General features: G+C 37.6%; 1 protein-coding gene across 41 annotated transcripts in view; it reads right to left on the reverse strand.

Moving 5' to 3' along the window:
* Nucleotides 1–18,775, reverse strand: part of RFX3 (regulatory factor X3) — a 304,192-nt gene that overhangs the window by 24,765 nt on the left and 260,652 nt on the right. For all 41 annotated transcript variants that reach the window (XM_078368376.1, XM_078368367.1, XM_078368342.1 and 38 more), the window contains one exon: nucleotides 4,635–4,788. In XM_078368376.1, coding sequence (XP_078224502.1) covers nucleotides 4,635–4,788 — 154 coding nt within the window. The remainder of the gene's footprint in view (nucleotides 1–4,634; nucleotides 4,789–18,775) is intronic.

The raw sequence follows: 18,775 nt of genomic DNA on the forward strand, positions 1-18,775 counted from the left end.
GAAACTATTTAACTGACACATTCTTCAAAGAAAGCACCTATAAAGGCAAAATAAATGTCCAGCAAAGTTTGTGACTATTTGGCAGGTTTGTCCCTGAAATTGTTCTTGCTCCAATCCTACCCCAATTTGTAGCAAGTCATAAGCATGATAGATTAACAGCAAGGACTTTGGTGCCAGACTGCATGGTTTCAGAACCTGATTTCACAATTTAGTAGTTGTGTGACCTTGGGCAAGTTACTTGTTGGCTCTGTGTCTCATTTCTTCTTCTTTTTCTTTTTTGTTTTTGTTTTTTTGAGACAGAGTCCTGCTCTGTTGCCCAGGCTAGAGTGCAGTGGTGTGATCTAGGCTCACTGCAACCTCTGCTTACCGAGTTCAAGCAATTTTCCTGTCTCAACCTCCTGAGTAGCTAGGGCTATAGGTGTATATCACCAAGCCCAGCTAATTTTTTTGTATTTTTAGTAGAGACAGGGCTTCATCATATTGGCCAGGCTGATCTCAAACTCCTGACCTCAGGTGATCCACCTGCCTTGACCTCCCAAAGTGCTGGGATTACAGGCATGAGCCACTGTGCCCAGCCTCTCATTTCATCATTTGTAATATAGGTGTAATAATAGTATCCACTTATAGGTCTGTGGGAAGTTATTAACATGTATATATGACACTTAGTGTAGTACCTGGCACACAATTGCTATGTAGGTGTTAGCTTCACTTGAAATCTTTGACCTTCTATCCGAATTCAATTTCTCCTCTTGTCTGTTGAATTTGGCAGTGTTAATTTGGTTTACCTGGTGCTCGAACCTTAGGTTTCCCAGGAAAACTTCCCCTTGGCTATGCGAACATTCCCCTGTGCCTAGGGTGTTTTTCACCCCTTTCCTTCAGATTCTGTCTTCACAGAGTTAATATCTTTTGTCCTTTGGCTCTTACCTCACACATCCCTGCTTAAAGCATGGGGCACTAAATCTAGCCTAAGTGGACCAGGCCTGTTCCAGTTAGGCTAGATTTAGCACCCCATGCTTTAAGCATTCTTATATCCCTTTAACTTTTCTTCACAGCACAAAACAAAGTTTGTAGGTATAGTTATGTGACTATTTAAATATGTATACCCCATTGAAATGTAAGATCCTTGAAGGCAGGGTAAAAATCCATTTTGTTCATCATTATATTCCAATCATGATAGATGTGGCATAGAGTATTTGCACAAGAAAATCTTGTTTAATAAATGATAAATCAGTTTCAGAGATCAGAAATCTGAAGTTCAACACAAGTCAACAAGACTTTACCACTAGACATGACAGAACTGAAGTAGAATTCACGCTTGACTCAAAGTCCTTGTTTCCAGGTACTACATCTTTGCTTATACAAATCAAACAAAGAACTCTGCAGTTAGTATTGTGGAGCTTCTAGAATGACAAGTGTATAAATCAGAAAGACTAGAACTATTTAAGGTATTCTGTAAGAACTGAGTCTCCCTGGGAAACTGATTTTTAAGACATGAAGTAGGAGTTAGAATGGGCACGGGGAGATGGGCAGAGGCTACCAGGTAGAAAGAACCATTTACATGCAGTAGTCCAAGGATGAGAAAAGCTTGGTGAATGAGGACAGAGAAAAGGCCACTGTGTTTGGAACAGAAAGAGTAGGAAGTGGGAGGATGATATTGATCAGAGGGGCAGGGTCAGATCATGCAAGAGCTCATGTTAGTAACAGAAGGGAAAGCCACTGAAGCGTTTCAAGTGGGGGATGGCACAGTCAGCTTTGCATTTTCATAAGATGATACTGACTGCACTATGAGGGATTTGAGAGACAGAAGACTAAGTATTGGTCGGAGATGGAAGATAAGATAGAAGGACAAAAAAAGGGAATGCTCACGTGTCTGATATGATCAGCTGGAAGGATCGTGGTGCCATTTACTGAGAAAGAGCCATTAGTAGATACAGCAAGACTATTAATTTTGTTAGGTCAATAATATGCTCTCAATAAATAGTGACAAATGTTTTGTCTTTGTGGTTGCTATTATTACTCATTATTCCATACCACTCTCTGTGACTGGGAGTTATGGTGATTTTTATAGATTTCAATGGATTTTGGCCTGATGTGTTGCTCCCACCATATACCCAAGCATATCTGGATTTAGTGATCAGAAAAGGAAGTCACCAAGGGAACCAAGAGAAGGTAGGCTTAGGATAATGTGAGGAGAATGTGAGAAAACAGACTTCCTATTTTTTGAATTTCCTTCTTTTTTTCCCCAAACCAAGAAATTTTAGATACGATAAGTATGACCACGACCAACAGATTTATTAGAGCAAACAGTTATATGAGGCATCAATGCTGTATGGGGAGATCAAATAAAATTAGCCTTAATTTGCCTTTTAGGGTAAATAATGGATGAGCATAGATTGGTCAAACAGCTTTCCTATAAACTGAGTAAGCAAAGAAATCAAAAAGGACGCTTAGATCTTTGACCTTGTTTGCTTTTAATTTAGATTATATATATATATATATATATCTTTGTCTCATGTAAAATCTGTCATATTCATTTAGATTGTTTACATGTAGAGAAAAAAAGAATACCGATTATGGTTAGTTGGCACTATTGATTAGCCCATTTTAATTCAGGTGCCACCTGTGCAAGCATACTAGGAGATTGCTAAGCTTTCACACGGTGTGAATGGCTTATGTCCACTGCCTTTGTTCCCTAGAGATGCATACTTGCATCTGGTAAACCAAAGGTCAAGCATCAGGATTAGCCACATGGTGTTAAGGAGAATCCCCACTATCATTATCCTGTTTATCCTGTTAAAGAAGTCCTAGAGCATATGAGGTACACGGAAAATGTGTTAAGTATACTAAAAGGCAAAGTCCATTTCTGAAGTCTTGAACCCTGAGTGGAGAAATTTTATAGTACTGAATCCACATGCTAACTGGGCATTTTCTTTTTTCTTTCTTTTTTTTTTTGAGACGGAGTTTCGCTCTCCTTACCCAGGTTGGAGTGCAATGGCATGATCTTGGCTCACCGCAACCTCCGCCTCCTGGGTTCAGGCAATTCTCCTGCCTCAGCCTCCCGAGTAGCTGGGATTACAGGCATGTGCCACCATGCCCAGCTAATTTTTTGTATTTGTAGTAGAGACGGGGTTTCCCCATGTTGACCAGGATGGTCTCGATCTCTTAACCTCGTGATCCACCCGCCTCGGCCTCCCAAAGTGCTGGGATTACAGGCTTGAGCCACCGCGCCCGGCCCTAACTGGGCATTTTCTAACAAGGCATCTATAAAGCAAGTAAAGAAAGAGGCAATGAAAGGAAGTCAAATGTAAGAAAAGTCCAGATTGTTTTGGTCATGTGAGGTCCTGCTTACAATGGGAAAGCCACAGTGATTCCTGCTTAATCACACATATATATTTGACATTATTTAAGATTAATCATCATCAGGGAACATCATACAAAGACATATAGATTGCTATACAGCAAGGGGTTTTAAAGAAGTGGAAAAGATGAATATTTTAACTGACCTTTTAGACAAGTTTGACATGTATTTTATTTACACTAGAATATTATGGAGGTCCTTGAAGTATTTTAATATATTTTATTGTATAACTTGTTATATTAAACTAGGAACAGCATCTAATAATGTATATTTTCATTCTTTTGTATTTATATACACACATACACCTAGTTTAAAAGTGAACATGTCTTTTTTGCTGCCTTGGGTAATTTTTCACATTTTCTAATCTGGTTTAATTCAACAAGGTATAAACCACCCCTGCCTTCAGCATTCAATATAACAACAAGCTAGTGCTAAATCATTTGAACATTTGCATCTATTCCTCATTATATTAACCAGGTCTTGTTCATATTCAGTTTTAGCTTTTTGACACTTGTTGAAGATAAGCCATTTTGATTACTATCCAGAAATTCTGAAGAAGAGAATTTTCCCCCTCAGATCATTAGTGGTTAGAAGCATGGGTTTGAAAATCAGACTGTGTTCGAAAAAAAATCTCTACCATTTTTTAGCTGAGTAATTGTTTAACTTTTCTGTGCCTTAGCTTTCTACATAAACCTCGATGCTTATTGTCAAACAGATAAAGTAGAACCTGTCTCAAGGACTTGTGTTAAGTGCTGTATTATAGGTAAAAAACATCGATCTGTGCCTGGCACATAGTAAGTGTCCAAAAAATGTTGGTTATCATCATTACCATTTTTATCCTTCTAAAATACAACCATTTACTTTGTTCATGGGGACTAGAAAAAAGAGTCTACAAAAGAATAGCCTAGAATATTCAAACATTTTCCTTTGTATTCCTAGCTATCTGCTTTATCAGAAGCACCAGTCTTTTTCCCATTTAAAATATTTTTCATATTCCAGTGTTTCTCAAGCTTTTCTTTTACATAGGCACCTGTATAATAGAGATAATCCACGAACTTTCACATGATACACTCTACAATTTTAGAATCTTTTGATTAAGAACATATGAACAGAGGGATTTAAGGAACCCTTGCAATAACTACACAGCCCCTCCTGGGTCTGAGGCTGACTTGGTTAGGAACCATGGTTTTAATCAATAATTAATATTTAGACTGAAGTGTAATTCTAGTTTATTTTTTAAAACCCAGTGGGTCATAGCTCTTTTAGCCTCTCTTACCTCGCCCATGACTGCTATAGGAGTCTCTCCTGTTGCCTGAGCAACACGATGTTCTACTAAGTAAAACATATATTCATCGTAGAGTAGACGAATCAGGTGGAAGGAGCCAAAGCTAGCAGCACTGCGTAAGGTTAAGTCCCGAATAACCATTGAGCTGTTCCAAGAGAAAAGACATATATGCAGTTAATATTAGTGACAAGAATTGCATTCAACCTATCTTTACTCTTTAAAAATATCAAGCTGGGATCCTATATGGTTGGTAGAGCATAAAACCTGCCATGAAATAATTTCACTATTGAAAGCAGTTGGCTCAACTCATTTAAATAGAGTGATAAAGAGGTTAATTCTCACTGAGACTTGATCCTTTTTAGAGACAGATAGGTCTTAATGGAAAAAGTCATTTTACTAATATAGGCAAGTCTGCTCCTTCTATCAAACTCACAAATTAATCAGAATTGAACAAAAATATTTCCACTCATCAATACCCTAAGAAAAAGCAACTCGAAGTAAAAATCTTATTGATGAGGGTTGGCAGTCTGTACTCTCTCAATGATAATGACTTTGGGGGGTATGCATTAAGAAAAATATGTATTTCTGCCAGACAAAATTTACAAAATATACTAAGCAATGTTCTCAGATGTGGCAATATAGAATATAGGCAAGCATGTACAGAGATTCCAGCAATGTTTTTGGAAGGCAAATGTATTGAGTGCTTCCATTTTCTTAACAATTTCCATTTAAATTAAGGCACATTTCCATTAAAAATAAGCATAATAAGATCAATTAAGAAATGTCCATCTTAGAAAAGGCAAACATTTAATGTATATAATACCAAAATATAAGCAATATTATTAATAAAATACCAATAATAAACTCTACTATATTTAAAATGGAAATGAGTCCAAAATAAAATCTTGGCTTCAAAATGCCAATCATTAGGCTTGTTCATGCACTTTAAACCTTAAAATATTCCTAATTTAGAATCAGAGTGAAGTGTGTTTGAGTGTATGTATGTGTATGTTTCTTATCACTTTCATTTAGTGGCCTTTTCCTAAAGATTTTTGGCCTATGAACAACTATTCTTTCTCAGGAGGAAGAGGTAAAATCTCACCTATGCCTTGTTTTACAGTAAAGAATTATAAAATATCAGGCAAATGGAAAAACAAAAGTACAGTCTTTTTTCTGTTTCATTTTTCAACCTTGTTTAGAGACTACTAATACATCAAATTGTATGCATTCAACTTGGCAAATGACAGATCATCATTGTCCATCTGAAACACAGAAGCCTTAGATTCTGTCTCTTCATTAACTGACTGTTGACCTAAAAAAGATCATTTCCCCGAGATGTTTTTCCTTTTGCATGAAAACAAGACCCTACTTTTAGTCTTAGCTAACTAAAATGCTTATTTAAAGGATAAGTTAAAGGATGTGAAATCAACTTATGAATGAATAGAATGCTATTCAAATGTAAGTGATTGTGGTTATAACACACAAAATAGGAGAAGCTTTCGTCATCCTCATTTATTTATGGGTAGCAAGAATAGCAATTATTATTTGATGATGGCAGAGGACTTCTCATTTCTGTGAATCTATTTACTAAAATAATGATGATGATAATAATAATAATAATGATAAGCACGGGTTTGTAGTTATATAGACCCAAGTTACCACGATGTGATTTCAACTGTGATCACATAGTATTTTGTAGGGTTTAAAGTTTACCCTGAGTCAACTGACATAATGTATGTGAAATCATAAGAAAACTATCCATGTAATGATACTATTATATACATTAGTGTTAACAATATATTCATTATTATAAATAGTTAGGTCTAGTGAATGATATCTTAGAACTGATTACCTTAATGAATTCCTAAAGTTTATAACTCTATAAATAATTATTAAAAATAAGTGAATACTTTCCTTTGCATGCCAAAATACATGACATTTTATATATGATTCTATCCATGACTTTTCCTAAAATTCAGTGACATATTACCAATTTGTAAAAATAATTTATAAGATTATAACATAATACCTATGTGAAAATAAATATTTCTATTCCTATGGCAGAAAAAAGCAGTGAATCACTTGCTAAAAAAAAAGCAAAAGCCACACAAAAATAAAATGTTATATAACATTTTTATCAATACTAACAATGACATGAAATAAATGATTTTTAAAGCAAAGTATGAATAGAATATTTACTCCTAATTGCATTTATCTTGCTAAAGAAAGCTAGCAAATATTTAAAATTTTCAAATTTTAAAAGTGTAAAGTATAAGACAAATGGCTAACAAACATACAAAAACATGACTAATCTTATTTGGAATTAAAGAAATGAAAATTAAAGTAAGATACCATATACAATCTATAAAACTGTCAGAAATTAAAAGACCCAATGTTATAGTTGGTTTGGAAAACTCTCCTTTACTGTATTTAAACGTTTTGTTGAGGGAAATTTGGCAGTACGTGTCAAAATTTAAAATGATCCAGAAATCTAATTCTAGCAATTTACACAAATGACCAAAGATAGTTAAAACTGCAGCACAATATTTGTACTAGCTAGGAGCTAGGAGAAAAAGGTAAATATCCTTAAAAAGATAATCTTTTAAGATTAGATTAGATTATGGTTCATTTAAATAATTTTATGCAATTATTATAAAAATAAAGTAGAAATATAAGTAGTAACATAGAAAGGTGTTTATAATATAATATTTAAGTTGAAGCAAGATATGAGCTCATTTACATAAAAACTCTCCAAATGTCAAAAATTCCTACTCCTAAATAAATTGAAATATCTAATACTTTATTAGCACTGAGATCACACACTTCATTAAACTAGTATGTCACTTTAAACATTTATATCCTTTTACTTGAACTTATCCAAAGATACATGTATAATTATACATGAAAATAATCATAACAGTATTTTTAAAAACTGTATCAAAACACCAAAACCCATCTTAATGTTCAAGAAAAAGGGCATGTTTAAATAATATCTGACGCATAAACATAATAAAATAAAATAATACAAAGACAATAAACATTATGTTTCTGAAGATATTTAATGGCAAGAAATGTTCAAGATATGATGGTAAATAAAAAATGTTGAGAAAAATATAGGTAAACAGTCTGTGGTAAATAACTGGATCCCAATTTTATTTAACACAAAAAGAAAACATCTAACCAGTAGTAATTTCTGGGTAGAAATTTTTGTATATTCTAGGTTACCTTTTTAAAAAATTACTTAAGTTTTTTAGAGATGGGATCTTGCTGTATTGCCCAGGCTGGGGTGCAGTGATGCCATTATACTTCACTGCAACCTCGAACTCCTGGGTTCCAATAATCTTACCCTCTTCCCCTCCCAAAGGCACTTGCTACCATGCCCAGCTAATTATTTTATTTTGTTAGAGATGGGGTCTCACTATGCTGCCCCAGCTGGTCTCTAACTCACTATGTTGTCCAGGCTGGACTCAAGTGATCCTCCTGCCTCAGCCTCCCAATTAGCTGGGATTACAGGTACAGGCCTGTATTTACCAGAATTTCTAATGTGAGCACATATTAACTGCATAATAAAAATATTTATTTTAAAATATGACATTCATTATATAGTAATATAGAAAAACAATACTGAGTCAGGTGAATGTTAACAAATGTTTGCAGGAATAAATATCTGATACAGAATAAATTTTTCATATATTTCTAAGTTCAAATTTTAGGACTCTGTATTTTTCTTAAAATATAATAACCCAGGGGGAGGACTCAAGATGGCGCTGTGAGAACAACCCAGGATTGGAGCTCTCCTTGAATCTACGGAGAGGTGAGTCGGAGCTGCATTTCCAGACTGATCTTTGTTGCCCACAGAACGGGGAAATTCCCAAGTATAAAGGAGATGCGGGACGCCAGGCAGTATCTCTGCCTGGCGAAGCCGGCAGCAGGAGTGGCGGCAGCCGGCCCTACCCAGCGCTCCCCATAGGGCGTGCTTGTCCAGGTGCCCTGTTGAACCGGCAACCTGAGACTTGAGAGGGCTGGACTTGAGACTGAACGAGACTTGGACAGTGGGCCAGCCCAGGGGATTGCAGGGACAGAGCGTTTGGGGTAGCCCAGTGGGACGAACAAAACCGCGATTTCAAACGATCCCCGTGCAGACGGTCCGAGACGCTCTGTGGGGGAGGGGCGTCCACCATTACCGAGGCAACCCACCCCAACTGAGATACACGCCCACTGCTGACGCAGCCAGCCATTGCTGAGGCAACCGGTCCCTACTGAGATACACGCCCACTGCTGACAAAGCCTGCCATTGCCGAGGCAACCCGCTACAACAGAGAGACTCCGCTGCAGGGCATGGTGGAGACCACAGCAGAACAGCAGAGCCTGCAGCAACAGGGCGAACCACAGAACAGCAGGGCGGAGCCTCGGCAGGCAAACAGTGGCTAGTCTGCCTCCTAGCTGGGCAGAACACCTCAATGGACATCCAAATATAAAGCCCGAACCCCCCAACACAGAGCATTTGAGGAAAAAAAGGGTTTTTTTAATGAGCTCTGTTGCAGCAGAATCAAACATAGCAGCCTAACAGCCCTGAATGAACAACAGAGCTCACAGCTCAGCAATTGAGCTCCTATAAAGTACAGACTGTCTCCTCAAGCAGCTCCCTGACACCTCTATATCCAAAAGACTGACATTTGGCAGGCATCATCCTGGGACAAAGATAGCAGAAAAAGAAACTGGTAGCATCCCTCACTGTGCCACAGCTGCTAGAGGTGCACCCCAGACAAGCAGGGCCTGGAGTGGACCTCAGCAGTTGTACAGCGAAGGGGCTAGACTGGTAGAAGGAAAACCAAGTAACAGAAATACTTCATCATCAACAATCTGGGTGTCCACTCAGAGACCCAATCGAAAAGTCAGCAACTACGCAGACGACAAGTGGATAAATCCACAAAGATGGGAAGAAACCAGCGAAAACAGGAGGAAAACACCCGAAACCAGAACACCTCGCCTCCTAGAAAGGACCAAAACTCCTCACCAGCAAGGGAACAAAGCTGGACGGAGAATGACTGTGACGAAATGACGGAATTAAGACTTCAGAAGGTGGATATTGAGAAACTTTTGTGAGCTAAAAGAACACATATTAAATCAATGCAAAGAAACTAAGGAACTTGAAAAAAGATATGAGAAAATGATAATAAGAATGGATAACTTAGAGAAGAATATAATTAAAGGAGCTGAAAAACACAATACGAGAACTTCGCGAAACATGCACAAGTTTCAATAGCCGAATTGACCAAGCAGAAGAAAGAATATCTGAAGTCGAAGACCAACTCAATCAAATAAAAGGAGAAACCAAGATTAGAGAAAAAAGCGCAAAAAGGAATGAACAATGTCTCCAAGAAATGTGGGACTATGTGAAAAGACCTAACCTACGTTTGATAGGTGTACCAGAAGGGGACGAAGAGAATGAATCCAAGCTGGAAAATACTCTTCAGGACATCATCCAGGAAAATTTCCCTCACCTAGCAAGAGAGGCCAACACTCAAATGCAAGAAATACAGAGAACACCACAAAGATATTCCGCAAGAAGAGCAACCCCAAGTCACATAATCGTCAGATTCAACAAGGTTGAAATAAAGGAGAAAATACTAAGGGCAACCAGAGAGAAAGATCGGGTCACCCACAAAGGGAAGCCCATCAGACTCACAGCAGATCTCTCGGCAGAAACACTACAAGCCAGAAGAGAGTGGGGGCCAATATTCAACATTCTTAAAGAAAAGAACTTTCAACCCAGAATTTCATATCCAGCCAAACTGAGCTTCAGAAGTGAAGGAAAAATAAAATCCTTTGCAAACAAGCAAGTACTCAGACATTTTGTCACCACCAGGCCTGCTTTACAAGAGCTCCTAAAAGAGGCACTACACATAGAAAGGAACAACCAGTACCAGCCATTCCAAAATCACACTAAATGCTAAAGAGCATCAACATAATGAAGAATCTACAACAACTAACAGGCAAAACAGCCACTTAGCATCAAAATGGCAGTATCAAATTCACACATAACAATATTAACCCTAAATGTAAATGGACTAAATGCACCAATCAAAAGACACAGACTGGCAAATTGGATAAAAATCCAAAACCCATCAGTGTGCTGTATCCAGGAAACCCATCTCACATGCAAGGATACACAAAGGCTCAAAATAAAGGGATGGAGGAAGATTTACCAAGCAAATGGAGACAAAAAAAAGCAGGAGTTGCAATTCTCATCTCTGATAAAATAGACTTTAAAGCAACAAAGATCAAAAGAGACAAAGAAGGCCATTACATAATGGTAAAAGGATCGATACAACAAGAAGAGCTAACGATCCTGAACATATATGGACCCAATGCAGGAGCACCCAGATACATAAGGCAAGTTCTTAATGACTTACAAAGAGACTTAGACTCCCACACAATAATAGTGGGAGACTTTAACACTCCACTGTCAATATTAGACAGATCAACCAGACAGAAAATCAACAAGGATATCCAGGGCTTGAACTCAGACCTGGAGCAAGCAAACCTGATAGACATTTATAGAACTCTCCACCCCAAATCCACAGAATACACATTCTTCTCAGCACCACATCACACCTACTCTAAAATTGACCACATAATTGGAAGTAAACCACTCCTCAGCAAATGCAAAACAACTGAAATCATAACAAACAGCCTCTCAGACCATAGTGCAATCAAGTTAGAACTCAGAATACAGAAACCAACCCAGAACAGCACAGCTTCATGGAAACTGAACAACTGGCTCTTGAATATTGACTGGGTAAACAATGAAATGAAGACAGAAATACAGAAGTTCTTCGAAACCAATTAGAACGAAGACACAACATGCCAGAACCTCTGGGACATATTTAAGGCAGTCTCTAGAGGAAAGTATATAGCAATAAGTGCCCATATGAGGAGAATGGAGAGATCCAGAATTGACACCCTATCGTCAAAATTGAAAGAGCTAGAAGAGCAAGATCAAAAAAACTCAAAACCCAGCAGAAGAGAAGAAATAACTAAGATCAGAGCTGAACTGAAGGAGATTGAGACACGAAAAACCCTTCAAAAAATCAATAAATCCAAGAGCTGGTTTTTTGAAAAGATCAACAAAATAGACAGACCACTAGCAAGACTGATTAAAAATAAAAGAGAGAACAACCAAACAGATGCAATAAAAAATGATAAAGGGGAAATCACCACAGATTCCACAGAAATTCAAACCATCATCAGAGAATATTACAAACAACTCTATGCACATAAACTAGTAAACCTGGAAGAAATGGATAAATTCCTGGACACCTGTGTCCTCCCAAGCCTAAACCAGGAGGAACCTGTGTCCTCCCAAGCCTAAACCAGGAGGAAGCTGAAACTATGAATAGACCAATAACAAGGGCAGAAGTCGAGGCAGCAATTAAGAGCCTACCACTCAAAAAAAGCCCAGGTCCAGATGGGTTCACAGCCGAATTCTACCAGACACACAAAGAGGAGCTGGTACCATTCCTTCTAAAACTATTTCAAACAATCCAAAAAGAGGGAATCCTTCCCAAATCATTTTATGAGACCAACATCATTCTGATACCAAAACCCGGCAGAGACCCAACAAGAAAAGAAAACTTCAGGCCAATATCCATGATGAACATAGATGTAAAAATCTTCGATAAAATATTGGCAAGCTGATTGCAACAGCAAATCAAAAAACTTATTCATCATGATCAAGTAGGATTCATCCTGGGGATGCAAGGCTGGTTCAACATACGCAAGTCTATCAACGTAATTCACCACATAAACAGAACCAAAAACAAAAATCACATGATTATCTCAATTGACACAGAGAAGGCATTTGACAAAATTCAACAGCCCTTTATGCTAAAAACCCTCAATAAACTCAGTATCGATGGAACATATCTCAAAGTAATAAAAGCTATTTATGAGAAACCAACAGCCAATATCATACTGAATGGGCAAAAACTGGAAGCGTTCCCTTTGAAATCTGGTACTAGACAAGGATGCCCTCTCTCACCACTCCTATTCAATATAGTACTGGAAGTTCTAGCCAGAGCAATCAGGCAAGAAAAAGAAATAAAGGGTATTCAAATAGGAAAGGTGGAAGCCAAATTGTCTCTATTTGCAGACGACATGATAGTATACCTAGAAGACCCCATCGCCTCAGCCCAAAAACTCCTGAAACTGATAAGCAACTTCAGCAAAGTCTCAGGATATAAAATCAATGTGCAAAAATCACAAGCATTCCTCTACACCAATAACAGACTTAAAGAAAGCCAAATCAAGAACGAACTGCCATTCACAATTGCTACAAAAAGAATAAAATACTTTGGAATACAACTCACAAGGAATGTAAGGGACCTCTTCAAGGAGAACTACAAACCACTGCTTAACGAAATAAGAGAGGACACAAACAGATGGAGAAACATTCCATGTTCATGGTTAGGAAGAATTAATATCGTGAAAATGGCTATACTGCCCAAAGTAATTTACAGAATCAACGCTATCCCCATCAAGCTACCATTGACTTTCTTCACAGAACTGGAAAAAACCACCATGAACTTCATATGGAACCAAAAGAGAGCCCACATAGCCAAGTCAATTCTAAGCAAAAAGAACACAGCGGGGGGCATCACACTACTGGATTTCAAACTATACTACAAGGCTATAGTAATCAAAACAGCATGGTACTGGTACCAAAACAGAGATATAGACCAATGGAACACAACTGAGGCACCGGAGGCAACACAACATATCTACAACTATACAATCTTTGATAAACCTGACAAAAGCAAGCAATGGGGAAAGGATTCCCTGTTTAACAAATGGTGTTGGGAAAACTGGCTAGCCATGTGCAGAAAGCAGATGTTGGACCCCTTCCTGACACCTCACACTAAAATTAACTCCAGATGGATTAAAGACTTAAACATAAGACCTGGCACCATAAAAACCCTAGAAGGAAATCTAGGCAAAACTATCCAGGACATAGGAGTAGGCAAGGACTTCATGAACAAAACACCAAAAGCATTGGCAACAAAAGCCAAAATAGACAAATGGGACCTAATCAAACTCCAGAACTTCTGCATGGCAAAAGAAACAGTCACTAGAGTGGATCGGCAATCAACAGAATGGGAAAAAATTTTTGAAGTTTACCCACCTGACAAAGGGCTGATATCCAGAATTTACAAAGAACTCAAACGGATTTACAGGAAAAAAACAAACAAGCCCATTCAAAAGTGGGCAAAGGATATGAACAGACACTTTACGAAGGAAGACATATATGAGGCCAACAATCATATGAAAAAATGCTCATCGTCCGACTGGTCATCAGAGAGATGCAAATCAAAACCACATTGAGATACCATCTCACGCCAGTTAGAATGGCGATCATTAAAAATTCTGGAGACAACAGATGCTGGAGAGGATGTGGAGAAAAAGGAACACGTTTACACTGTTGGTGGGAGTGTAAATTAGTTCAACCATTGTGGAAGACAGTGTGGCGATTCCTCAAGGCCTTAGAAATAGAAATTCCATTTGACCCAGCAATCCCATTACTGGGTATATATCCAAAAGACTATAAATCGTTCTACTTTAAGGACACGTGTACACGAATGTTCATTGCAGCACTGTTTACAATAGCAAAGACCTGGAATCAACCCAAATGCCCATTGATAATAGACTGGATTGGGAAAATGTGGCACATATACACCACGGAATATTATGCAGCAATCAGAAATGATGAGTTTGTGTCATTTGTAGGGACATGGATGAATCTGGAGAACATCATCCTCAGCAAACTGACACAAGAACAGAAAATGAAACACCGCATATTCTCACTCATAGGCGGGTGATGAAAAATGAGAACACATGGAAACAGAAAGGGGAGTACTAAACACTGGGGTCTATTGGGGGGAAAAGGAGAGGGCCAGTGGGAGGGATAGCCTGGGGAGAAATGCCAAATGTGGGTGAAGGGGAGAAGGAAAGCAAAGCACACTGCCATGTGTGTACCTACGCAACTGTCTTGCATGCTCTGCTCATGTACCCCCAAACCTAAAATCCAATAAAAAATTAAAAAAAAAATGTAATAACCCTGAAATCATTGAACAACTAAGGAGAATGTTCATAACAAGTAGTTTTCTGATATCATTTTAGAAAGGCAAGTTCAACTTTTTCCAAGAAAACTCATATTTATTTATTCAGCAGATATTTATTGTGTTCCTACTCTATGGCAGGGTCCTGGTTCAGATAAATCAGACAAAATTTGGTTTCAAAAAAGTTCACATTCTTTTAGGTAAGACAGTCAGTAAATATACAGGTAGATATAAAATATAAAGTTAGGGAATAATACATAATACATCTATAAATCAGGGCCAGAGATTGGAGAGTGATGGAGGCAGGCATTTTAAACTGGGGTATCTGAAAAATTCTTTCTGAGGAGGTCAGAATCTGAGCAGAAACTGGATTGCAGTGAGGAAATGAACACAGGTTAAGAGTTTTTTGGCAGAAAGGAGGGCAAATAAAAGACCTTGAGGCAGAACTGTTTGCTGTGTTCAAAGAGTGGCCAGGAGGCTAATATGGTAGGAAGGCAGTGAGCAAAGAGAAGAATACATGATAGGGTCTGGAGGTCCTAGTGGAGTCCTAGTGGCTGGCCTGTATAGGGTCTAGTAGGCCATGATAAGGCCTTTGGATTTCATTCTGAGTGTTTTGGAAACTTTTTGGATGGTTAGGCAGTCACCTTATTTCAGCATAAAATGCACATGTAATACTAAATATTGTTGGAAGTTTTTTGTTTAATTATTAAATATTCTCAATTATAATACGTAGTTATTTCAAAAACTGACAAGTAGACAAGTATGTCATAAAATTATTGTCATTATGTTTAGAAAAGAATCAGTTGAATTGTATCCTTAATGCTGTTATCTACTTTATTATCGTGTCAGGCCTCCGCTCTACATGCTAAGTATTAAATGACACAATTAACAGTTTAATTGGAACCCTATTGTCCGATTCAGACTTCTGTAAGATATGCTGTAAAATTGACTCCACTGAATTGTTGCTAAGTTACCGTGAATTCAACTCTTTTTAAGATCAGAGTTGTAAACGTCAATTATTTTATAATGGACAAGAAATATCTTTGTATATTTATCTTTATAACTCGTGGTGTGGAAATCGAAACACATACCCTAACACATGATAGTCAACCTGCCTCTTCTGAGTGTTTGAAGATGCATCACACCCTTCAGGTGAGAACATCACACCTGCGATCCTTACGTGAACTCTCTTTGAAAAGTGCTTACAGTTGATTCAAAAAGAGTATTACTTTTTGGAAGAGTCACATATTGTCCAGTTGTAGGCAAAGTAGGCACCCTGTGCCTACCTTCAAGCCACAGTATCAAAGCTATACATTTCATTCTTTAAAAATGGGATATCTGAATGACCTTCAGGGTGGCCCTGAAGAATGCTCTCTTCTGTTATTCACAAAACACACAAGCTGAGAAATGGCCCACATAACATCTCCATTTCTACCCAAGAAAGACAGTGATTTTTTTTTCCTACCTCCCAGGGAACCACCTTTAGTTGCTTAAAGCCAGGTTAGGCAAGGAGAGAGCCCCCATTCAGAGCAGAGCCTGTTTGCAGTGCTATATCAACTGCTACTATCGTGATTCTCTGCAAGTTCATTTCTATATTTCTAGGCATGTAAATATATACAAAGAATTTTAGAAATTAGAAGATTAAGCATCTGATTTCAGAACATGAAGTGTCTGTATATGTGATTATCAAATTTATAATGGCATTTACTAATTTACAAATTTTTGGCATCTGTAATGTCAAAAACATTTTTAAATATTCTAATTCTGCTTCTCTGATAGTGAATGCAATTTTTATTACTCAATATGTTCTTATGTCTCAGAAAAAAACAGTTCAGATATTAAAGGTTCAAGTTTCTAAGCTACTGATTTTGCCTACCAGCAGGAGATATGCATCTGTCTGAATGTGCCTTTCCTTCTGGGGCCCTGAACTGTACGCCTTCGAGTCTTTTTGAAATGAAAATAATAACCATAATAGTGTCTAATAATAACAAGCCAATTATCCCCAACTCAGGAAGGACAGAGGGCAGGTAAGTGATGATCTACTGGGTGTGTACATCTGCAGAGAACTGAAATACAAGTAAGTAATTTTCTCTCCTTGCCAGATACCTGTAACAGATCTCTGGAGATGAAGGCTCTAGGGATGTATTTCTAAAACAATATCAACTAAATATAGAAGAAAAAGAACCCAACAACCACAGCAGAAGTAAGGGCAAGTCTGACACTAACAACATAAGAATGCCGTAGGCAGAAAAAAAACACCTTGTTTTTTTTAGATGTAGAGGACAGACTCTGCCTTTGGTGCTGTAAGTTTTGGAACAGCCAGTCAGTGTACTGCTGTTTCATCAATCATCATGGAGCACATATACCATTTATGTTATTTTCTGAGAAAAACACTCAATAAATGAAAAATAAACTCTCAAGCAACTGGGAAAATATCTGAAATCCTAAAAATTGTTCCCAAATTAAAACTTCTAATTCTACCAATACTACAACTGTTGCTGTATCTACTTTGAGAACACTGTGGTAATGCATTTCAAATCCTCCCAGGAAACCTTAATTTCTCGTCAACACATTTCTCATTAACACCCAGATCTAAATCTAGCACTGGCTTCACTGATGCATACCAATGGGTTACAGAGCCAGACAACACCTTATTAATGTGCTCCTAGAATTATGTGGACTAAAGGTATTAAATATATGAGAGGCAGAACTGTGGATCTGTAGAACTACAAAAACAAAATCCAAACAACAGCAAAAAACTGGCTGGCTTTCTTTCATTGCATTTGACCCTTGGGTAGACACTAGACAGCAATTTTCAGGATGTTAGGACAATGTAACTCTTAATGAAACAGGTAATATAGATCTATGTTTACTTCAGTTTAAGAAATGTGAATTTGGACCAAATCAATGGAGAAAGAAAAAAGTCACTTAAAATAAAACCAAAGGAACTACCATCAAAATTAAAAAACCTCTGATTCCATCATTATAACCAATGGTGGTAACAATATGTTATACAGTCTGGGTTCACTGAGTTTATAAGTACTATTAGTTCCTAAATTGTGTTATTCACAGTCTCTCCTTCCTCACAACTAGCTTTGGACTCACCACTGATGTCCAGATGATAACTATCATAGTCCAAAGCCACAGATACAGTTGGGTAAATGTCGTGTGGCCACCACTTTCTGATATGTTCATGGCTGCACAGAATCTACACTAGAGACTGCCTATACTTTACAGCAGATATTAATCTTAGGGCCAAATCAGTGTGGCAGTTTTATCTAAAGAAGCTCAAAACTGAACTCTCACCACAAGAACCAATGCCAGAGTTAAAAATATAATTTACCCAACTTATGAAAGAGAATTCCACCTGCCAGTTCCATCCTACATATATGGTAGAAACACTGACCTACAAAGGTCATAAATGCTGGTTTTAATCTTTGTGGCAGAGTTATGGTCAACAGCTCATCCCAGCATTTGATGTATGCCATGTAATCAGAAAGCTCTTTTCTTCTGGGTGCTTCTATGTCTACAAAAATACATGTTTCTATCTATACTACTATAGTAAAAAAGTGATTTATATTATTAATAAGCTGTGTTACTGTCTAATAGATTATTGGCTATCATTAGAATCACCAGGAGAGCTTTCTGAAAAAATTCCTGATCACCTCCATTTCTAATTGCTATCTCTTAACGACCAAGATTTTGATTTAGTAGGTCTTGGGAGGCATCTAGGATTTTTTCCTTTTTTTACATTAATTCTGATGTGCAGCCAGGTTTGAAAACAGTTACAACTGATAAAATTAAGAAGTTAAATAGATAGTTTGGGGCATGCATCAGAATCAACTGAAGTGCTTTTTAAAATATGACTTGCTGGGCTTTACCTCTATAGGTTCTAATGTGGTAGATTTGGAGGAGGTGCTAAGAATTTGCATTTCTAACATGTTTCCAATTGATAATGATGCTGCTGATTTAGGAACCACATTCTGAACATCACTAAACTAGAGAACAAAAATG

The sequence above is a fragment of the Callithrix jacchus genome, chromosome 1 (genome assembly GCF_049354715.1).
Source record: "Callithrix jacchus isolate 240 chromosome 1, calJac240_pri, whole genome shotgun sequence".
Classification (NCBI taxonomy): Eukaryota; Metazoa; Chordata; class Mammalia; order Primates; family Cebidae; genus Callithrix; species Callithrix jacchus.